This window comes from Pholis gunnellus (genome assembly GCF_910591455.1).
Source record: "Pholis gunnellus genome assembly, chromosome: 19".
NCBI lineage: Eukaryota > Metazoa > Chordata > Actinopteri > Perciformes > Pholidae > Pholis > Pholis gunnellus.
Genome location: NC_136546.1, coordinates 6630406 through 6654300, shown reverse-complemented (window position 1 = coordinate 6654300; position 23895 = coordinate 6630406). Strand labels below are relative to the sequence as shown.

The window sequence follows — 23895 nt, the reverse complement described above, 5'->3', positions numbered from 1 at the left end:
CGACCACGCGAGTAGGGCGCTCGGAGCGGTTCGGCTGTCGGTGGAGTTTCACAGCCGAACCGCTTGTGCGCGCTGGGGGATTCAGGGCTGGTTGTTTTACCGCCCAGTACTTAAAAGACAAAAAAATAACCTCAAGTCAGAAGGAGCAGCAGTGTATTTAAACCTGCCTGTCTAATCTGTCTGACAACCTGTCTGTCTGCCTCAGCCTATTTAAAGGCAGTGTTGTCTTGCTGCTCATTCCTTGGTGACCTACTTCCTGCTTCCTGACCCAAGAAAACAACTGCGACATCATTGTAGATTTGCCAAGTTGTCGTCACTGTCAAATCAGGACCGGCCTCCTTTTTTTTTGTTTGTTTGTTTGTTTTTCCTCTGACGGGACGGTTTCTGTCAGGCCGTCGTCGCAGCAGCAGCAGTGCATCTTGGGAGCATGAGTTGCAGCATACAGCTGAGCTCATCATTTTAAGTGTGGGGGTATCCCACACAGCAGCACCTCTGGCTTTTTTTAAAAAGCTTTTGTTTGTTTGTTTTGTTGTTTTCCTCTACCTGTCTCTCAGCGATGTGGGAATGTTAAGGTTTCAGACCTCTGTGGCATTGTGGGATAGAAGCTCAGTATCAGCTGGTTCTGAGAAGGTCTCTCTCTATCAGCCACGATGCCTGGTGGAAGTTTGAGTTTTTCCCAAGCTCTGCTTCTTCTACATATTATTCTATTAACGTCTTCTGTTGTTTTTTTTTTTGGTTGAATTGTTTTGTTTAAAATCTTCTGCTCTCACCGTCATCATCTTCTTCTTCACGATCTTCAGAACAAGCTTTGACAACAGCCAGAATGGATTGATGGATGGATGGATGGATGGATGGAAGACAGACGGGATGCTGCTCAGTTTGGAACTTACGTGTCTTTCTCCCCCCGGGAGGAGGTTTTATCTTTATTTTTTATCAAAGTATATTCAAAAAAAAAAGAGAGACTGTTATTATTATTTAACTGTCTGTCCATCACATTTTACCCCTCACCTCAGCAGCTGTGAATACAGAGCCCATTGGGTTCGCTCTCTCTCTCTCTGTCTCTCTCTGTCTCTGTCTCTCTCTCTCTCTCTCTCTCTGTGTCTCTCTCTCTCTCTGTCTCTCTCTCTCTCTCTGTATCTTTCATGCTATCTCTCGGCCTATCAGTGTTGTTTGCCATGTGCACCATGCAGGCGGGTAGTGTTGTACAGGAGGACAAAGACTTGGGGATGAGCTCACTCTCTTCTCTTGTAACTGCTTTCCTTTTAAAAAAGAAAAAAAATGGTGTAATTACTCAGAACAGCAGGACTTTTTTGTTTGCTACGTGTTGCGGTGGAGGTGGAAGTTATTCCATCTTCTGAAATGTGAAAAGAACATTTTTAAAGCAATTGATTATGAAACATAGCTCAGAGCTACGCTCACCCTTCAGCGTCCCATTCAGCGCTGCAAGAAGCAACGTTGCTTTCTGAAGGCAAGAAGAAAAAGAAAATGTGTTTGATTGCTTTGCTTTCTCTTGTGGTATCCAGGGAGCTAGTTATCCTTCTTCTCTTGCTTTCTCCTCTTTTTTTTTTTTATTCTCATGTATGTACAAGCATAGTGATACCTTAAACCGTGTTCTTTGCTGTGACGACGAGACCTCCGAGCCCCGCGTCAACATGTGGACATTTGGACATTTGTAGTCACAGCAAAGAGAGACGGGCTTTTTGGATATTGCTCCTATATAATGACATTTACGTAGAGGATTAGACGTTCCTAACAAAGATGTGATGGATGATTCATTTAAAAGCGGTCATGACAAAACAGGATTGGTTGAGTCACAAAAAAACAATTTTTTTTCATTTCTCCTGCAAACCTGTTTTTCTTCTTTTTTTTTGTGTGTGGGGGGGGAATTCAACCCCTCCTCTCCCTCCACCTTCCCTGATGAAGACTTCACTCCACTGGCTATAAACGCACGTACAGTTTTCTGTTGACTACTGGTGCTCAGTCAGACACTGTGTCTCTCAGCGATAACAGACTCATAGCACACACTTCAGGCAGGAAGTTAGAGAAAGGAAAATAAAAACCCGCCCGAGACATCACCGCAACACACACGATCATCATATCATGCAAAAAGCAATCATCTGACACACTACACCCACAGTCTGGACTGACCTCACACAGGGAGTATTTTCATCGGGGAACATTTAGTGATTTGTATCTCACGTCTCTACTCCAGCTCCACGTTCCCCGATTGAACCACTCCGGTGTGAATCTTTCCTCTCGGTTCATTGTTTTTCTCTTCTTTCTTTTTCTTTTTTTTCCTTCCTTGTGTCGTGGAAACTTGGGAGACAGTCGTGGAAATCTGTGGAGAGGGTTTAAACATTTTTCTTTTCTCTTTTCTTTTTTTTTTTTTGCACACAGCTCAGACCTCAACAGTCAGATTTTAGGACGTTAACAGCGACCGTTCTGTAAATGCAACTACCTAACTCATCGCTCACATTAGCTCAACGTCATTGACGTCTGACGCTACTTCAGTGGAATAGGTTTCCTGGGCTTTCCTGTGTACCGGGTCGTTCCGTTTAGTAACGGAGCGACTTCACCGTACGCAGCAGGTTTAGCGGGATAGTATGCAAGGTCAACATTCCACCCACCAACTCCTCCGATGTCGTATGATGTGAGAACCACTTTGTGCTCAGCTGAAAAGCTCTGTGTGTGTGTGTGTGTGTGTGCGTGTGTGTGTGTGTTTGTGCTGATTCCTGGCACTCTGTATCCAAACAGATGCCCAGGAGCAGTGGCCATCTTTAATCTTTCTTATTATGAGAAATCCTAAATGCAGGAAACTCTTTTCTGAGATGTATTTTTCTTTTCTTTTTTCTAGTTTTCCGTGTGTGTATTTATTAGAAACCATAAGTAGAGCACCTTTTTATTACCTCATTATTGTTTCATCAGGCAGGAGTTCTGTCTGATCGTCTTTCCCTTTGACCATGTGTTCACACTGCGAGCAGCTTGTTTGATCAGGAACGGAAACATATGTACTCTGAGGTTTAAGGCTGCAGCTAACGATAGCATTATTGATTCATCTGTTGGTTCTTTTTTGGGATCAATGGATTCATTGTTAAATCTGTAAAAATGTCTAAAAAAAAAAAGGTAAAAAGAATAGTCCATCACAGTTTTCTTCACGCCCTTTATTATGTTTGACCAGCAGTACAAAACCAAAAGATATTCAATTTAAACTTTATGAAACAGAGAAAAGCATCAAATGTTGGTGGTTCTTAATAAACAATATACATTTATGATCAAAAAGAAAAGAAATTGGCGGTTCCAGCTCTCCAGAGATTACCGTCACCAGATTATTTGAAAGGTTTGTGTTGCTGTTTCATTTGACCTCCACACGCAAGTTAAATGTGAAATGTGTCTCAGATTAAAAACTCCCCCTCTACCTCCAAACTGAGACTTTTCCATTTCTACACTCGGCGTTGTGGATAAAGCCCAAAGCAGAGTAGTAGAGCGCAGCGATGCAGCAGTGAACTGAGTCCTAGCTGCAGTTCACTTCATACAAGTAATATTAGGGAGAGAACGGGGACAAAGCCCTTCATTTCTTTATTGTACCGAACAAGAATCTGTAGACACCATGAGGCTTTTGATTGCCTGCGATTAAGATTGACGTCCATGTTGCACTCACTAGGCAGCGCTGTAGATGGAGACAGAGGACGCTTCTTGAGTAACATCACTCCGCCATGTTTGCCTCTCTGGCTTTTTAACAGAACGTTTCCTCCTCATGTTCCTCACAGTGTGAATTCACCGGTCAGACACTCCCGTGCCACGGTTTGTCCGATGTAAAAACAAAAATACTCAGAAGAGACAGAAGCTGCACAAAGTGGAAGAATGTATTTTTTTTTTATTTTTCTTTGGAAGGAATCTGCCAGTTTCTGCCTCTTGTTTATCCGCTCTGATGCTTTCACAGGTTCAGTATTGACAGCCCCTCCCCCCCTCATCCCTCCTTCCTTTCACTTCTCTGCGTGGAATAGGCATTCCTGTGGGAACGGTTTCCTCTGCAAGCTGTCAGCTTATCAAAACATGCCAAATACAGCCGATGTAATCTCTTTTTATTGTTTATTTTTTTATGGAACAGCCATTCAGTGGAAAACAACAGTCCCTCCTTCCTCACTACAATTAACAGGTACAAAGTTCTTTTATAACATTGCTTTCAAGATGTTAACATAATGTATATAACAGAGAAATGTGAATATGTATTTGTTTGAAATCCAACAAAAAATTAGTGCTCCGAGTTTGTGGTTTAAAAAAAAAAAAACAAGGAAAAAGAAGAAGAAAAAAGAACTACTTGCCTCAGTCATGTTTTTATTTTCTGTTTTTATTTTCTACTTTTTTATTTTTCTGATGCCGTGTGTATGTATATGACTATCAGTGAGTGCGTATGTATGTGTGTAAGTGATTAATACTGTATATCTGGTGTTCTCTACGATGGAAAAGTGGAAGGTGTCCTGGTTTGATTCTTTTCTTCTTTTGACTCTTTAGACCCCGCACACAGTACCTGTGGGTGTTTCAGAGAGTGGGTTAGCGACTGCTGAATGTGATTTTACTGAGAGAGAAGCAGCGTGGACTGGCTTTTTGTACGGGTTAATTTAAAAAGAAAAACACACACACAAAAACACAACAAAAAAAAAAGGCCATATTATTTAATTTTCTCTGTTGTCAAAAGTGTAAGCAGATCTGGGAGAGTGGAGCCTTGGTTTCATGGAGAGGCATTGCCTGGTTGTTGTTGTGTATGAGTGGGCTTTCTTTGTCTCACTGATGTAGCCTTTCTTAGTTGTTGTTTTTTTGCATTTGTCGATAGTAAATGACCAAAGCTTCGAGGTGTTTGATGGATATCATATGCAAACCTCATCATCACTGGACAAGACACAATGTAGCCCCCCCCCCCCCCTTTCCCTCGTTGATTTGGATTCCGCTGCCGTTTGTCTTTTGCGCGTTGGTCTTTCCTCGCGCGTTACGTTCTAAACACAATCGGTCCTTTAGAGTGGCCGGACGTTGGGTCACTTTGGAGATGTCTTTACAGGAAGAACAAAACATTGCAACCGATAGCTATGCACCTTACTGAAACAAGCATTTCCTACCGTTGACTTGGGTATGTAGAATTAACACTGGAGCGATAGGAAATCATTCATTTCATAGGCAAAGTATTTGTAGTTACTTTACGCAAGTGATTAAAGAGAAGCCCCTTCAGTTAGTCTCGTGCGTTTAGTTGATTTCTGATGACCTCTCTCAGCTTTTTAGTCTCATTCTTGGAAAAAGAAAAAGGGTTGTTTTTTTTTCTCCATTCACTGAATACTTTATACCAAACTTAAGGTGCCTCGTGTATATATTTTCTGCAGTGAAGATTGCTCCTTTGCTGTTTAACAATAATAACCTTGTTAACCAGGGTTTTTTTAAACCTTTTTTCACCTTTATAAAGAGAAAAAAAAAGTTTACTGTATTATAAATGACTTTTTTACACACATAGATTAATTAATCAAATTATTCCAGGAATTTGCAAATACAATCTAATTTTGCACTTTATATCAGATTTGCTTGGAGTGAAACGGCCATCAGAAAGTGTCTCAGTCAGATCCGTGTTGTATGTGGAGATGTGGATCGTTCCCCTGAATGTACCGAGAAAGTTAACAGCTCAGGTTCTTCATGAAAGAACTGGACCGTAGTGGATACCCATTGTCCAAACGACGACTGCAAAATTGTACACGCCTTCTACCGTCTTTGTGATGTCTCTCCGTCGACACCAACCGATCCTCAGTATAAATACTATGCCAATCTTCTTCAGGTGACGCCCCCCCCCCCCCCGCCCCCCTTCCTCTCTGCCCTGTCAGCTGACATCTGGAGAACTGTTATTAAAAAAAAACCTCCAGCTTAAACTCTCAGAACATTCCTGCTGGCAAACACAGTTTCAGCAGCCGTCGAAACACGTCGCTCCGTAGCCGCCGCTCCACGTTCCCGCTTTCTTTGATCATGTTTCTCCTTAAACCAAGGTGGACACACTCGCTTTTTATTCGTACGAGTCTGGTTGTGTGAGACTTAACTCTCTGCTTTCTAACAATTGTGCACTGACATGAATGACAAACACACTGACTTGTGTTGCTGGTCTTGTCACACTTCTGTGCTGCCTCATGTGGAATATATGTGCTGGTGATACCAGGATCGGGCCAATGCCCGGTGCGGGTAGTCTAGTCGAAAATACGAAGCGTCCTCGCTCGTCATTGGTCCAAACTGGTATTTGTGCGCCGCTAAGACTCCCCATAGTCCTTTAAATCTCCCACTCATTCCTATTGCAGGTGTTCAAAACGGTTCTCTACTCTCATGTGAACAGCATCAGTTAAGTATCGGGACTGAGGATGGAGGTATTTGTTCAGAGACTTTACAAGAAGGCCTGTTACTAACTCACCACTTTGTGTTGTTTTCTGGGATGGCGGTAATGCTTTCTCTGGAGAATTTGAGAAGAAATGACCAAGGTTCCACTTTCTCCCATGTACAAATTAATATAAATAAATATATATATATATATAAATATATATTATACATTTTACTCATTTTTGTCCAGTTTTGTATATTACACTCATGTAAAGTTTTGTTTTTAAAAGAGGCATCGGAGCAGCTATTACAAGACAATATGAGTGACAATGTTCATCTGGGAGAATTTTATGCATGTTATATTTTCTCTTTTTCTCTCTCTCTCTCTGTCTCTGTCTCTTTTAATACCCCCAAATCCCCCCAATGTTCAGGTGTGTAACGTGAAATGTAAAGAAATCTACCTTTTCTTTGGAATGTTGTAGACAATCAGTCTCAGGCCGGGTCCAGTCGCTGCAGGGAGTGAGAGCCCTGCAGGCGGATAGACAAACAAGAACTCTTTGTTTTGTTTGACAATTCAGAAACTCTTTTTATTTGCATCTACTGGAAGTCTAAATTTGGAGGTTTGTTCATTCTTATGTTCGTGGCTGCTCAAGTTTACACACACACACACACACACACACACACTTCTCTACTACACTCAAAACACAAACACCTCGTGCATTTGATCCCTCTGCTTTTTTTTTTTTTTTTTTCTCTCCAAGGTGGGGGATGCCAACCTTGAGGAAATGATGCTTTGACTAACAAATCTATAACATCTATGAATGTGGGAATGCAACACATTGCAATAAAAGCACCATTTGAAATGCAGTGTTGTTGTCCCTGTATGTTCTTTATTACACCGAATGTTATTTATTTTAAATGGAGGTTTGCAGATGATGGTGATGTTTATAATGCACTGAATGAATCACTGGTTTAATGCAAGGAAATGGCGACAAGTCCAGATACGTAGTCAAACAAGCATTACCTGAGGCATTAGTTTTATTACAATATGAAAGGTTTTTATTTTAAAACAAAGTGATGTTTTTAGTGCTTTGACTGCAAAGAATTTGCCATAAAACCCTCAAATGTCCGTAATTCTTTATGATTGAAATGAAAAATGTTCTGAAAGTTTACGTCAGAGTGGTGAAATGAAAAGTACATTTACTCGAGTGCTGTACTAAAGTGCAATTATAAGGTTCTTGTACTTAATGTGAGTATTTCCACTTAATGCTACTTTGTACTTCCACTCCACTACATCTAACAGTTAGGGCCTAGTTTCTATTTGGATTTTGATTATTAATACTAAATACAAATCAACTAATAAATTGTATTGCATTATTATAAATCAAACTACCCAGCAATATATAAAGTATTTAGGATCAGCTCCAACTTGACCAACTCTGATAATATCAGAAATAAATGGGGTGATGGGACGCAAGTACTGTCTGTTTGACAAAAGCGTGTAAAGAATTGTTTTGCATTTTGGCACACAGCTTAAAATATTGACACATTTATTTCGCACTTTTCAAGTCTTCAAATTGACAGTCTATCATTTTCAGTAAGTAGAGTAATATTTATAAAGAACTGAAACAATACTGCTCTGTAGCCGTAGGAAATGTTAGTTTGATGATTGCACACATCCAGATACAAAAGCCCTGACAGGCAATACAATTGTAAGATTATAGGCGTCTGTGTTAGACACCACACCAGGATTTAATACAAAGAAAGAAAAATAAAACACCAGACTCTACATTGCTGTCTGGCAAACAATCGTGCTCTCATCTTTTTCAATGGTTTCTTTCATGTTCGTCAGGTAGCTCTCCTCCTCAACGGGCAGGGTGGGATGCTTGTGTTCGTGGTACTCCACTATGGGGTAGGTGATGGAGGTCAGCAGCAGAACTGCCAGCAGGATGTACAATTTGTACTCCACACATATGAAGGTGCTGTAAGCGAAGGCGATAACAAAACCGAGCGACTCCCACATACGGTAGTTGGCGAATGCGGCCTCTTTGTTCCGGTGGAAGAGGATGCCGTAAAGAGCTGCGGGACAGGAAGCAGAACGGCCATGTGTGCTATGTGTGAATATTGAAATTTGAAGACAAAAGTGTTTAAAGCACAAACTAAATACCCATGATTTAGCTTTACAAGCGGCGAGGCTAAAGGGAAGCTTATCGAGTGGCACAAATTAAAAGGGTTCATCCTCTGGGGGGAATGAATGTGCTCAAGACTGATCTTAGTTTCTTACCGTTGGTCTGAGTTTGCCAGATGGCGTCTGCCATACCCCACAGAGCAGGAAACACGTAGAAGACCACCAGATTGTCGGGATGGGGCCTCCAGAACATGAGACCTATGATGCAGGCGAAGTTGGACAGCGAAGCTGAAAATGGACGGATACACGTCAGCAGTTCATTCACGTCAAGTTTTCCACACAGTACATGTGCGGTTTAGTCTCTATATACTGGATAATCACATGTATAAAAGCAGTGGTGGAATGCAACTAAGTACATTTACTCAAGTACTGTACTGCACATAACTGTCACAGAACAGCGTCGCTACAAACATATGATAATATAGAATATGATGCATTGTTGTAGATTAGGCAACCCAATAGTATATAAAGGAGTTGAGCTTAAATATCTACAGTAGTAAAATGCAACAAACACATTATTGGAGCTTTAATATTATTCCAGGAACATCATACATGATAGTAAGACAATGACTTTTTACTGCATAAGGAAAACTTTTACTTTAAATACATTTTGTTACATCTTCTTTAATAAGTAACATTTTGAATGCAGGTATTTTATTTGTTGTGGTGTCATTGTTCTGGCATTTAGTTTTAGTGTTTCCAGTTTTATTTTGATAAGTTTACTCCTCATGTGTCATGTTTGGTTTTACTTCCTGTCTTTGTGTGTTTTCCCGCCTTTTGGGTTTACCGGTCCCTCGTTTACACCGTCCTTCCCTTCTGTATTTAGTCTTTGTTTTCATTGTCTCAGTGTCAGGTTGTCAGCGTCTCACTCTGTAAATATTGTTTCTAGCCATTATTTCCTAGTTTCTAGTTCTCCCTCTGCTCAGTATTTCTACCACCAGTCTCTTGGATTTCCCTGTTTTCCTGCCTGCTGCCCGTTACCTGCTACCTGTTGCTTGACTGCCTTTACCTGCCTGCCAGTGTTTTCAGATGTAAACCTAAAAGGAACCCATGAATTGCTCCTGCTGCCTCCTCTTTTGTATCTGTTTGTGGACTATTTTTACATTGTGATAATAGTATTTTCTCTTCAGTAAAAGATCTGATTACTTCTTTCACCAATGTATAACAGTGTCTTTCTCTTCGGTTCAGTAACTAAAAGTGTGTGAGGATGACAACGTGAATACTTTCTTAGGCAAATAATCTGACATAAAAGAGATTTTACCAAAGAAGAAGAGCGCAGCTCTCCCGGTGTACCGAGCGAGTCTCCCAAACAGGAAGGAGCAAAGAGAATTGCTGGCTCCAAAGCACATCATCACAAAGCCAACATGTTGGATCCCCATAGCACACGTTACATAGTTCTGCAAAGAAACATGGATTTACAAAGATAGTTATTTATATATAACATGTCACATTTAAATAAATACCTCATAGATATCCAGTTGATCAACTTTCAGAAAAAGTGGATCATGTAAAGAAAATCGCTCTGAAATCTGAACATTTTTCAAAAAATGTGATAATATTTATGCAGAGAATGCAGTTAGTGACAGTGTGGGCTCCATGGAGCTCTGACTGCTTGATGGAGTGGCAGCAAGGGGTGGGGCTTAGTGAAGGGTCAGTAGAGTGGTGCAGGAATGAGTCCTAAAACCCGGAAGTGAGTTAGCATTTTTTTACTTCGAGTTCCCTTGTCTTGAAGTCGATGCGTTTTTTTGAGTGGGTTTTTGGTGAGATGCCTGAAATCATGTCCGTGGTCAACACAAGCTTTAGAGATTTTAACGTTTTTGTTTTACGTTATAAAATGCATCAGTAGATACCCCACTCATACATATTTAAGCTTTCACGTGGCTAAATGAGACTACAAAACAAACATCTTTACGCCGACTAGTTGTCCTTTACAGCCTCATTATGTACACTCGTGCTCATTCGACCGTGGTGTAGTGCTTCATTTAAAGCCTAATTGCCTTTTTATTTCAGATGATTGCATTCACGCTTCATCCAAAATACATGGAAAAATCCCATTGGCTTTTTGTTGAGGGAAGTAGAGCGACGCAAACTTTAGTGGTTGACCTACTAAAGTACGTCATCCCTGCACCCACCACCTGTTCAAGAGTTCTTCTGCCCCTCCGTGGTTAAAGAGCAAGAGGCTACGAGTCATCGAAATAGACGTGACGTGAAGCTACAAACTGACGCCCAGCACTTGCTCACTGCATGATGGGCCTCAACTGTTTTCAGCAGTGATGCGGCAACCAATCATATGTTTTGGTTTTTCACCCTGGTGCGTTCTGTCAAAATGTAATGCCCTTCGTGATGCCACGAGGCAATTCCGATAACAGCGTGACCTTTTAGTAGCTTATTTAAAAGGGAAACATCACCGATCTTACACACCAATCTGTTTACAGATCTTGTGGGAGAACTACTGCATATGCCTCACGTGATGTCACTTAAGTCTGCGTTGGTTGGGTGGGAGGGGAGCCCGCTCCTCGTCTACTTAATGCTCGAGGCTACCAGCATTACACAATCTAACCAAACTGTCAGTGGACGGGTTGCATTGTGGGTAATGTAGGTGCCAGATTTTGATTTTGTTTCAAAAAAGGAGTAAAAAAATATGAGAGTACACGGTAGTTTTGGTTGCAATTTGGTAGCAAAATCAGAATAGCAATTCTTCATGACTGCTCTGAAACGTTCACAGAGATCCGGGACAGCATGTGCCTACTACTAATGTGCGTACTAATTCATCCGTGGAGACCTACTCACCTTGGTGTACTCCCCAGAGAGGAAGCTCTGTTCGAAGCCGCTGTACATGGTGAGAGGGATGAGGGTCAAAAGCCTCCAGTCCTTCAGCAGTCGGAACGTAGCCAGGAAGGTTTGGCAGAACGGCTCCCGGTTCCCACGGAACTGGCTCGACTGCTCCCTGTCAATGTCGTCCAGAAACACCGCCACAATGAGCATGGCCAGCAGACCCACGCCTGCCACACAACAAAGGGCAGACAACGCTGACTGTTGGACAGCTGTGACAGTGTAATATACCTGTGCTAACATGGCTCTGAGAGCGTGCTACTTATTTCTCTAATTACCTCCGGACGGCTGACTTAAGAACAATTTAAGGCAGGGGTCACCAATAGGCTCACTGTCCTATCCGGACCCGGATGAATAACTGATGGATAATTGAGAATTATACATTTTGGCGGAGCGCTTCTATTTTAACCTGCACAGCTTTTCCAGCCTTTACGGCACTCGTTCAGCAGTCCAGGAAATACACCGACCAATCACATACGTTGTAAATCATCTCACGTGACGCTACTCAGCCAATCGAATATCTGTATTCTGAAACGCATCGTTCGTGAGCCGAGTGAGATTTGAACACAGACACGGGAGACGGAGAGAAGGCGAGAAGTAAGTCGGATAATTTTACATGACGTGCTCGAAAAAGAGAAGTGGACCACGAAAACAGAGCTTTTAACAAAGAATGGACAAACTCTTATTTGTTCATTCTTCCTGCTGGCGCTAATAAACGACCTGTATGTTCAGATACCGTGGCCATTATTAAATGCGCCGATGTGAAACGCCACTACGAGACCAAACACACATCTTTAGCCCAAACACTCCAGTCTGAACTGAGGGCAAGATGTTGAAATGTGTAGAGATTGTTTATTATAAAGTTCACTGAGACAGTTATGATGTGAAATGGATTTAACAAAAGAGAAGAAAAAAAGTTCACTCCAGCCACACTTTCCTTTTTTCCTTTTCATAAATTTTTCTAAAATCAAGCAATTTCTGATGCAAGCTTTTCAAAGATTAATTTTTTTGTATTTTATTTTTAGATGGATCCCTTATTTTACTTGAAATGAGAGAACAACATTTATTGATGTATTTCTATGTATTATTTATAATCCATCCAGTTAAATTTGAAAACGTAATTATATATTAGATTTTAAAATGTAATTGATGTGTACTTTCTTTATTTGATTTGACAGTTGTTGACTACACAGATACTTTGTTACTACTACTAGGCTTCTTGAATATATATACGACACTAAATAGCCCAAGTTAGATATTATTTTAATGTTCCGGACCTTTGCATGAGGAGATTTTCTCAATCTGGACCTTTCGGAATTTTAATTGAATACCCCTGATTTAAGGTATTATAATAATGAGAATCTTTACTACTCGTTTCACTGTAAAAGCTATTGTACAAACAATATGTTTAAGGCTCAATGTTGGTTGGAAGGACAAAATACTGAGACTAAACATTACTCTTTAAGGTCAAATTCAATATTTAAAGAAGCTAAAGTAAGTGTGCAGTCAGTTCATCAGTAATGTGTGGATGTGCGAACATATATATGGGTCTTTGTGGCTGCCTGTATGTTGGAGGACTTTATTGAAATCCCTGCACTGTTATTGAAGAATGCCCCTGTTAAGTATTTGTATTGTGATGCCAAAGTACACGCTGCGGGTTTACCAATGTAACATCCCACGAGTGTCAACACCAGTTCCTGAGCAGGTCTGGTGGTCATGCCGTTGATGCTGATATTGAGACCGCAGTCAGCCGCTCCACAAGACTGCAGCTGCTCTTCTGGGATGAGAGCTGTCAGAATAAAAAACAACAACAATGCATTTCACTAAAAATAAATACTCTTCACAAAGAAAAGAAAGACAGAAAGGAAAATTGTGTTTTTTAATGTGGGAAATGCTTTTGGTACTTTTTCAGCGAACATTGCGTATTGTAAATGTTGATGTGTATTGTTGTTATAAAGGGCACATTTTAGAGAGAGAGCACTGATGATAAATACATCAGCACATAGACAATGTGGGGTCAAGAGCCCATTCAAAACATATCCTACCTGTGAATAGTTTTGTTATTTAAGATACTAAAACAAACATAATTCAGATATGCATTAAACATTGCAGCAAAGAGCAGCGTCGTGGTCTTCCAAGAAATGCGCCTCAACAAGTGGCTGTCGTAATGTCAACTGATAAGCTGGAGAGCATTAACGTCAATAAAACGAGATACAGTATTGCACACACCCTCTCTTATTGTCTGTTAAATTGAACCCATAAAAGCGTCTGTAAGCCGGCACTAACACCGCTGAAGGTTTGTTCATAACAGCTACACACATGATACAAGTACATTTACTTGTACCAGAAGATGGAGACTAATGTGACTTAAAATAAACTCAGAAAACTCATCCCAGGTAACGTTTCATGTAGCAAATGTGACGTTCACATAACTCTTGGCTCAACTTAAAATATTGAATCCAAGGGTGGAAAAAGTACTCACATACCCAAGTGTAAAAGTACTCCATAAGAGGTAAAAGTACTGTATTCCAAAGTTTACATTGTACAAAGTATTATCATCAAAATGTACTTCACAGTTTTATCGTCTTTCAGCTTGTTTTGGTTTTTCGGTTGTTTTAGTTCGCGAAGACTAAAATGTACTTAAAGTTGTTGTTTTTTTAAAGTACTCATGCAGTGTTCTATTATTATGGAATATTATGGTTATCTGTCATACTGAAATCAGTTTAAAGAAACATAAAATGTAAATACTCTACTACAAAGTACAAGTATGTCAAAATTGCAGTGAAGAACAGTACTTGAGTAAACGTATTTGGTTTCATCACATCAGCATGTTTTAGTCATTACTTGTCATGATTACTTCACAATATTAAGACATAACTTACTGTGCGTATTAAAGCGCGTGGTTCTATTTTAACGTCCTACTTGTGTTGGTGTCCTGTCCAAAGATGAGCGACGACATGAGGTTTCCCCACACAGCAGACGACTGGAAGATGAAGAAGAAGATGCCAAAGTATTGGTTGATGATGTCAGATCCTTTCTTGCCGTCCCTGGCGGCCTGCACGTTCCCGGAGATGGTCAGGTAGGTGCATTTAGCCGACCACAGGGGAGAGCCACCCAAACCCAGGATCGCCGAGGTGGGGATGAGGGTGTACCTGTGTATGAAGAGAGCCAAGGGGAATTCATTTTGCAACACTTCTGTTGACACTAAGTAATGAAACAAAACAGCAGCAATGACTGACGGACTGATCTGTGTTGTTTTGCGAGCACTTTGCTGTAGTTCTAGTAGTAGCGGAAGTAATATAAGAAGTAGTTGTTGCAACATCTGTTAACAGAAGGCAGCAGCGGCACAGTAGTTGTAGAAACAATTAGTCGATTAACTGAACATGAACAGTTTAGATAAGTGATTGAATCATCTCACACTTATAATAATGGCAAACGTGCTGTTTTCAGCTTTACTGCTTTTCTCCGTATTTCAAACTAAATGTCTTTGGGGTTTCAAATGCTGTTTGGACAAAACAAGCCATTTGAAGATGTTGCATTTTGTGGAATAGTTGTGAACATTTTGCACAACAGTCTCTTGTTTTCAATCGATCAGAAACATTTTTACATTTTTTGATACTTAAAAATGATCATTACCGATTTTCAGTCAAAGCTTTGCCTATGTTAAAACATTTTTTATTGAGTCTAGTTCACGGTTATAGCACAACAAAACCACCTGGGAATCTGGCCTAATATAATCGGAGCATGGAATTAAGAAAATACTGCATGTTTTATATTTTCAGTAAACCAACTTTCCAAACATGGCCATTATTATGTCGGTGCCCTATAGCTGGAGGTCCTTTATTTGACTTGAGTATATTAATGCTACTTCATACTTCTACTCCTCTACATCTCAAAGGTAAATATTGCTACGGCTACATTTGTCCAACAGCTTTAGTTCATTTTTAGATTATACTTTTTCATCCCCTTCCTGTCCAGTGAAAACCATCTACTGTATATCCAGATGTGTTGATGCTGAAGGATGTTTTCCTTTATGTGTTAAGAAACTTCTCCAACTTCTTAAATAAACTCTTTAAAAAGCCTCTCGGATCAGCTGAACAATGCATCGTCACAAAGCTGAAAACAGGGCTGTTTTCTTTTTTAGATACGCGGTTCTCACAGGACAGCGACTTGTGATGACCCTATAGAGTACCTATAGAGTATGATGCATTGATAAATCGTAGATTAAAGTATAAAAAGGACCTGAAACATCTACAGCTGCACAATGCAATACACACATTAATGCAGCTTTGCTTACGAACAGGAACAAAACGACTAAGAATACAAAAACATAATATAATACTGAGCGATAACTAATCTAACGGATTGATTACCATCCGGGGTAGAGGTTCCCAAAGGAGTAGGAGACGTAGCAGGCCATGCCCACGACGATGGTCCATTTACAGCCCAGATTTTTGATCATGATGGGAGGCAGGAACATGGAGGAGAGGATGATGAAGGCGTAGATGACGCTCAGTGACGCCACGCCCATCCCCTGCTCTGCATTCAGACTGCTCTGCACACACAGGGACGGGACTCTCCATCAGAGGACCGCGGGACTCATGCAAGAGCAGTTTCTTACTCTCATCCTTAACCTCTTCGGCTTCTGTCTGTGAGGCTTGTTCGTACGACTGGTCCTTGCATGAGGCCCGGTGTGAGTGATGGGAAGGTCAGTTCGGTTCATGGTGACAGTTCTGTTGAAAATACTATTACTCCGTTTGATTCATGATCGGAGGGGAAGCAGCGTATACACTGATTCAAATGGATTAATATTGAGGTAGGATGTTTATTCTCACCGAACGAAAACTGACTACTGTTTACCAAACTAAGAGCTAGGTGGATCTGGTCGACCCTCAGTCCCTCCAGCTGTCCATAGATCAGTTTACAGATTAAATTAAAAGGGCCGATGCAGTAAAAGCACAAAATATAACAATTTAAGAAAATGCAATTCAAATAATTTTAAATTATTATTATTAAACGTTTTGAAGGAATCTAACCAAAGATGTAAAAAGATTATGTTATGAATTTAGTGGGTCTTTTGAAATTAACAACAATAACCCTGTAAATCATGCACAAATTAGTATTAGTAGTAGTAGTAGTAGTAGTATTATTATTATTATTGTTATTGTTGTTATTATTATATTTGTCCCTCCATAAATCAACCTATCAATAAATCCCGTAAAGCTTCATCATACTTTCATGAGGTACTGTATGAGCATTTCAAATGAAAACTGAAAATATAACATTTAAGGGTTTAACATTTAACATTGTAATGTGATGAAATGATACGAAGACAGAAAACTAACAATAGAACGTTTACAAAACCCATTCATTCTCATTTTAAGGGAACGTTAAACTTGCTTTTTTATAATTATATAAATTAAGTAGGATTTTAACGTAATCAGTCAATTGTAAATTATTGAAATTAATAAGTAAAATTAACAAGTTAATTGTCTATGAATGAGTCTACACATGCAAAGTCAAACTGTGACAGTGTTCACAAAAGCCGTTTAAAAACACTAGTTGCCCCCCAATGAATGAATCTTTTAATGCCACCATGATACTAACTCTGCTGTTTTAAGGCATTTTGATGATGAACAATCAATCTCGTTAATCGTATTCATGAATATGTTAAAGTCCCCATCATACTAACTCCTACATGGTGGTGTTTTTAATGAACAATAAATCAGAAGTCTTCTATATGATAAACAATAAACTGTTCCACTTACCTGTAAACTCTGCAGCCCTCCGTAAGCCGTGAACAGAAACAGAAACCCGACAGAGACCACCAACACATTCTTGAAGTTACGGCTGATCATGGCTGCCTCTCAAAAACCAACAACAGCTCCAAAGTTTATCTTCCTTCAAAGGAAGAAAATAATAACTTTTATTTCAGGATGAATGGCTTCAGCAGCTGCATAAAGTCAAGTCAGAAGCAACGCTCCCTGCTGAAAGTGATTTTGTCTGTGATAAACACACGAGAACAAAGTCTAGCCCTCTCTCACACACACACACACACACACACACACACACACACAGTGTTTGCAGAGTGTGACACAGGATCCCTTATCATTGAACCTCTGAATTGCCTCCCACGTGTCAATTGGTTTTGACATAATTCCGTCATATATGAGGCTGCACACCTCCTATCTCCTGCTCCCTGCCTTCTTGGAATCATTAAAGATGTTTTTAACATTAACAAACCTTTTTCTTCTTCAGCTCATCCGTTTCCTTCTTCCTTACCTCCTACTTCTTTCTGGTTCAGATGGACAGCCGTATGTTTCTGTATGGCTGTGTTCAGTGGTGGTTGAGCGCAGTGCTGGTGGAGAAAGTATATATATTATTTGTTTAGCTGTAAAAAGTAAAAGTGCATTGAAAATGTTACTTGGTGTTAGCCATGTTACTAAGTACACTAAGTACTCTATATAAAAAATATGATAAAACATTGAATTTCTCCTGCTGATAAATGTGTAAGTTGCATTTGACTGTTTTGTAACTGTACATTAATCTGAAGGGAGATGTAATTTGGTACGAAATATACGGAAAATGTACACACTGTTCAATTGGTACACTTCCGATTAATTAAGAGCAAATTAGAGTAGTAAAGTCAAGAGTACAGTATTTCTCTCTGAATTGTAGCTGGAGTATGATGTGACATGAAATGAAAATACTCAAGAGAAGTACTAGTACCTCAGATTTGTACTTAAGTAAATGTACTTCCTGAGTTTGAGTAGTACATCACAGTTCTGGTTCTTGCATACGGGAGCGGTGGCACACAGAGCAAAGGTTTATTGCAAGTTACCTTTTAATTTTTTACAGCGGCACCACCTCATCGTTTTTTACAATATGATTGCTTGTTGTTTGAAAAATATGACAAAACCACTGCAGTCCACCCTCTGTTGCCTCAGCTCCACTCAAAGTGAAACAAAATACTTCCCTCAGACTGCTGTGTGTGGCCTGTTAACCTCTTATTAAAAGAGTCAAGGCTCATATGAATATTTTACTAAATGATTTAATTTGCCCAGCTTTCAGGAGCTGCTCCTGTAGGCGTGTCTCCATCCTGAAAGAAAGAAATGGAGCAATAAGGTGAATGTCACCATGTGATTGGGTTGAATGGAGAATCGTCTGTCACAGATTAGGACATGTTAGGACAGATTGTCATGTTCGGTAAGTCCTTATCTGACATGACAATCGGACTAAACAAGACTAATCGCTTCTCACAAGTAGGGTAGGATACCTACCGGTCCGAAACGCAACGCAGATTTCGGTGCTTCATTTCGGTGCATGAGCCGATTGAAATACTTTTTTTACTACTCTGATGACTTCGTCCTGGCAGCAGGTAACGATAGCTACCGTTTGTATAGCTACAGCAGCTAGCTAGCCATCAACCTTTTAACAGAGAAAATGCCGAAAGGTCAACGGTCAAAAGTGTGGCTGTTTTTATTTTGAGAGTCCGTTGCTCGCTGGCAGCGGTGGAGGAATGGAGACTACTGGCAATAAGTGCTGCGGAAAAGTCAGCAGACACTCAGATCTCCGTGGTCAACTCAGCAGACACTTACATGTTAGTGCACCTATATGCTGAAATTCACGGTAAACGCATTCAAACGGCACAGATCGGGAGCGAGCGAAGGACTTTGAAAGTTAGCAGAAAGATTTAACGTTCGACAACATCCGGTTCTTCAGAGGAACATCCGGTTTTCAGAATAAGATGCCCACAAAGTATGAATTAAATTCACATTAAGTATAAAACATGCTACCTGCATCTCGTGAGTTAAAGGGAAAATACACCTAAATTGTTTAGGCACCGTTTAGGCACCGGTATCGTTTTAAAAGTATCGTTTTAGCACCGGTATTGGAAAAAACCCAAACGATACCCATCCCTACTCACAAGTATGTGAAACTATCCACATCAGCACAGAGATCCTAAGGTTCCAGGTCTCAAGAAAGAAGAGTCTAATCTACTTAAATATCCAAACAATGCAACAAATGCAGGTCAAGTCATTAACCACCACTTTCACTACTCCAAGTACTGCTATTACTACAAATACTACTGCTACAGTTACAAATATTTATGGCGATAAACAATAATTGATATCAAACAATACAACACCAAAAGTTCAGTACTAGAGACAAAACTCACTGTTATAAAATCTAGTTTTTGAGCATCGCTGATGTAAAAGCATGTGTGGCACATTCCTTGTTTGGGTTGAATATGAATGATAATGTCGGACGATCAACAACGGTTCATTCCAAGCACACTGATCCCGTAAGGATCTAGTGCTAGAACCTTACCTTTGATACCCACTACATGGTGGAGGTGGTTTAATCCCGAAGACGCCCAAAAGGTCTCCATTCTGTTCCGAGGCTCTGTTCCAAATGTCGTAGAATGGACTTTTCATACAAAAATATTATTAATGCTTCATACATGCTATATACCAAATTAACGAAGAGATTCTGTTCAACACTATCCTGCAAACCAGTGTACACACTCCAAACACAATTCTACACAAACTCAAATAAGCAACTAAAAGAATGTCCACAATATCACTCTTTTTTCGCCATTGCTGAGCCGACCACACATTCCGGTAGGCGCTAATAAGAAGAAGCTAATTGCTAGAAATAGAAAAAAACGAAATAGCAGAAAACACGCCAATAACACTCTGAATCCAAAGATATCTTCACTAGTTATCTAAGTGAAACCACCACAGAGCTGTGAGCAAACAAGCACCAGAACAACAAACCAGCTTCACCTCTAATATTTCATAAACTCCTTACCTTTGTGCTGTTTTGATGTAAACAAAGGCATATTTCCCCGTGTCCTACTGTTCTATCAACATCCTGTGGCGGCTCTGAACTGTTTGCTGAAGAAATTGGGATCAATCTAGCTTAGGGTAACTAACATCTGACCTATTTCAGTTTTGACCAATGGGTTTGACCCATGGGGGCGGATCACGGTTTTCGATTATTTTATTGGTTTAAAATTCTGTCAAACAACTCAAAGATGTATCATACACTCCTCACATTCTTCCGGGTTCAAATCCTATGTCACATTCGCAAATCGGCCAATCACAGGCTTTAGTAAGGTTCAATTACATTCCGTAAAACTGAAATTCAGACGAAAATGAGCCATGTTTTACAGGTTATTATAGGGCCCAGGCTCTCAAAATGATGCCAAACTGCTGTATTAGATAGATTGAACACTATTAGTGATAAAAGAAGTGAAATATATAGTTAGATAGTATATAAAAGTACAATAAAACTGTTATATGTGCTGCTTCCAAAATCAGAATTGACGTTGGCTGACCTCAGCTGACCTTGATTTCTCAGACATACTTCACTTTATCAAAGCCAATTTTTTTTTTAAGGAATGCTGACATGTTGTGATATGATTTGGGAGAGTTTAGGCCTGCTTCTGCATCATTTCAAATCAATAAAAGTGCTTTTTGGCAAGAAAAAAAGAGGCAAACCTGAACATTTATAATTTCAGCTGTGTGTAACATTCGTCCAGCATTTACCAGTAACATATACAATGATATGTACACATCTTAACAAAGCTCACATTTATTTGTGTTATTATGCCATTTAAATTAATCAAATAGACCTTGTAGTTAGCGAGATAAGCCCCTTTGAGTAAGGGTATGACATTTTCGAGCAGAGGGCTAAAAATAGGCCTAGGGTTCAAGAGGTTATTAAAGTATACTTGTCGCATTCAAACCCAACTTTTAGGGCTTAAAACTCTCTCTCTCTCGCTTTTTTTCACTATTATTTATCATTTCAACTTCCACATTATACAAAATGTATAGATATATTGTATATAACTCTTTTCACCTGAACAAGCAAGTGCAACACTATGAATGTCTTCGAGGAGAGAAAATGTGTGCTGTTTTCCCCACATTGAAAGATATCACGTCCCTTCTCTATGACAACTATCATAGAGAAGGGATCAGAGAGTGATTGTCATTGACAGTCATAATCCGCAATCCTCATAAAAATGATAGTTGCTAGGACAATGGCGTGTGTCACTCTGACAACATCTTGACTTTGGAGCTGATTGGAAATCTTGATGAGCGTTTATGCGGATTGTGTAAAATATGGAATGGTGGTAAAGGTAATGGACTATAAAAAAAACAGTGACCTGCCCTCCTATCCACTGAGCCGACCTGCTGTGGCTGTATACTTACTGAGAACCCAGAAACTGATGGTCAGTGTGATACCAGTGTTAATATCAGTTTGTTTTTTATAGACTTCTTATGAACTTCTCCACCCTGTTGTTAAGACACAGTTTGGTGTGTGTGGCTGCTCCATTTAATTATCAATTTTCATGTCAGATGAAAATCGAGATGTCATCTCTTTCTTTAAGCTGTTTGCTGCTCATCCTCTGATATGAGCGACGTGATTCTCATAGACTAGTAGACTTTTCAGAGATAAGCTGTTCTCACAGGACAGCGACGCTACAAACACGCGCTTGGCACGCGGGGAGGAAAACGTTCAGTTGGTTGCAATCTGCAGCCTCAGGTCTTGGACTATGTTACCACCTGGCTCAAGGCTGGCAACAAAAAGGGAGGCCACACAGAGATTTTACCCAATTATGGTTTATTTTAGCTGGACAACTGCCATGTTCTGAACAAAGATGAGGCTGGTGCAGCAGGCCCTGCCCTGTGAGAGAGAGAGCCTCGCAGACGGGCTGTCTTTTAAGCCTTCCTGGAAGCTCCAATCAGCTTGGCTGGTTGGTGCAGGTGATTGTCCCAGCTCCTCCCACCAGGAAACCATCCGTGAGCCGGCCCACAGCCTGGCAAGTGGGAGGGTCGTCACACTATGAGGTGTGACACATGCCCCGCGTTACTGGAGCTGCGGTGTTGGAGGGTTACAGCAGATAGGAATACAGGGATGTAGTGTGCTGAGGTGTGGAACGTTTTGGGTACGCTTGAAAAGATGGCTGCCGATATACAACAGAACATTTTCAAATAGAACACGTTTGCTTTGGGACTTTTATAAAAGATCTTTTCAATAATTGCAGATAGACAATAGCTTAATAACCGAGCCCGAGACCAAGGCGGCTCCAAGTCCAACAACTTTAAAAAAAGTGGTCTCAACACCGTACGGTTTAAAGTGCTGGCTGTCTCAAATGTTTGATTATAAGAATTTAAAAAACATTTCTGATCCAATTCCTCCGCTGTAGTGATATTAGTCTGTCGCTGGGAATACTCTGCAATATAAGAAGTATACACAGGACATCACAGTGGCTCTTTCGTTGTCAATTCACAGGTTAAAGAATGATTTTTAGAAATTTGCAGATGTGGAGTCCTCCTCCTAATCGTTAATGATCTGAAGGTGTGTTCCTGATCCAAATATACCTTTTGCTCAGCCTGCTAGTATCTATCTGACCAACGGAGGGAGCCAGAGTCCACAAATAACAGCCTCCAAACATGGACGGATGCAGTGGTACTGTAGAGATCCTAAAACACAATTAAACTATCGAGGGAAAACTTTCTCAGTGCAACGGCACATTTGAATATGACAGTTCAACACACATACACATACATTAATACTGTGTGTTTTGATGTGCTTGTACTTTGCTTAAGTATTTCTATACTTTACATATTGTTCTTTTTATTGCATTCAATTTATCCAACAGGTAGTAATTTAGCAGATTCATATTTTACATATATAGATATGATGAGTTTATGACGCATTGTTGAAGAGTATATGAAGTAGTTCAAATTAGCTCCACCTCGACACATCAGTATAATAATCCAATAACACTTTGGAGGAGTACTTTCACTTTTGATGGTTTACAGTAAATGCATTTTTTCAGATAATACTTCTGTACTTTTACTTCCATTTAAAGACTTTAATTGCAGGAGTGTATTTACATTGTTAAAAAATGATTTAAAGAAAAAACAAATGAAGCCAAAAACTTCAAGATAACGGAACAGTTGATGTCATCATATTTTAGAAAGCCCTTCGAGAACTTTAAAAGTGTGGAAACTCTGCAGCTTCCCCAACGTCATCCTGCAAGAATCCCTATTAATATTCTATGATAAGAAATATTCTGCTATAAGGTGAAGAGTATGTCCCCCCCTTCTATAAACCTGTTGAAGAAAGATTCCCTTCATTTCTATTTCTTACCATCTGCCTTCCATCACAGCGCTCTGCAACTCCTCGCAGCTCACTCCCCATTGGTTTCTATGTGTCTCCCACTCTGTTTACTGTCTTTTCACTCTTTCTTTCTCATGTTGAGTCATGCTGAGGGTGTAACTCCTCGCTGCTGCTGGCTTCTAAATCTGGCTCACATGAAGCGGACTTTCCAGTTTGGTACTTTCTGTCGGCTACATGTACAAGCCAACGAGGCAACAATAAAATGGCAACAAAAGCTAGTGTGAAGACAGTGTTTGTCACCAGCGACACATACCTGAAGGACAACATCAGAGCGGTGATGTCCAACGTGCTGATAGGGATTTTGCTCTTTATTTCCGAGAGAAATAAGGGACATTTTAACC

The 23895-nt window shown here is 40.1% G+C and overlaps 1 protein-coding gene across 5 annotated transcripts; it reads right to left on the bottom strand.

Annotated features, from left to right (window-relative positions):
- Nucleotides 1-7426: 7426 nt before the first annotated feature.
- On the bottom strand, nt 7427-23585 carry unc93a (unc-93 homolog A). 5 transcript variants are annotated; one of them, XM_079180117.1, is made up of 10 exons: nt 23525-23585; nt 17600-17714; nt 17125-17257; nt 15730-15911; nt 14279-14508; nt 13020-13145; nt 11315-11526; nt 9786-9921; nt 8621-8752; nt 7427-8415 (listed from the first exon to the last, which is right to left on the bottom strand). In XM_079180117.1, the coding sequence occupies exons 3-10, from the start codon at nt 17212-17214 to the stop codon at nt 8123-8125; spliced, it is 1401 nt and encodes a 466-aa protein (XP_079036243.1). In that variant the 5' UTR covers nt 17215-17257; nt 17600-17714; nt 23525-23585; the 3' UTR covers nt 7427-8122. The 5 variants fall into 5 exon arrangements, with proteins under 5 accessions (XP_079036243.1, XP_079036244.1, XP_079036242.1 ...); XM_079180118.1 differs by having other exon boundaries at nt 17639-17714; nt 23525-23561; XM_079180116.1 differs by lacking the exon at nt 23525-23585 and adding an exon at nt 18955-19011.
- Between the last annotated feature and the right edge of the window lie 310 nt (nt 23586-23895).

Coding starts and splice junctions, on each gene's coding strand:
- unc93a (XM_079180117.1), bottom strand. CDS start 17,214: ATGATCAGCCGTAACTTCAAGAATGTGTTGGTGGTCTCTGTCGGGTTT. Junction 14,509..15,729: donor GGGAACCTCTACCCCGGATG/GTAATCAATCCG, acceptor CTTCATACACAG/GTACACCCTCATCCCCACCT. Junction 9,922..11,314: donor TCTCTGGGGAGTACACCAAG/GTGAGTAGGTCT, acceptor GTTTCTTTGCAG/AACTATGTAACGTGTGCTAT.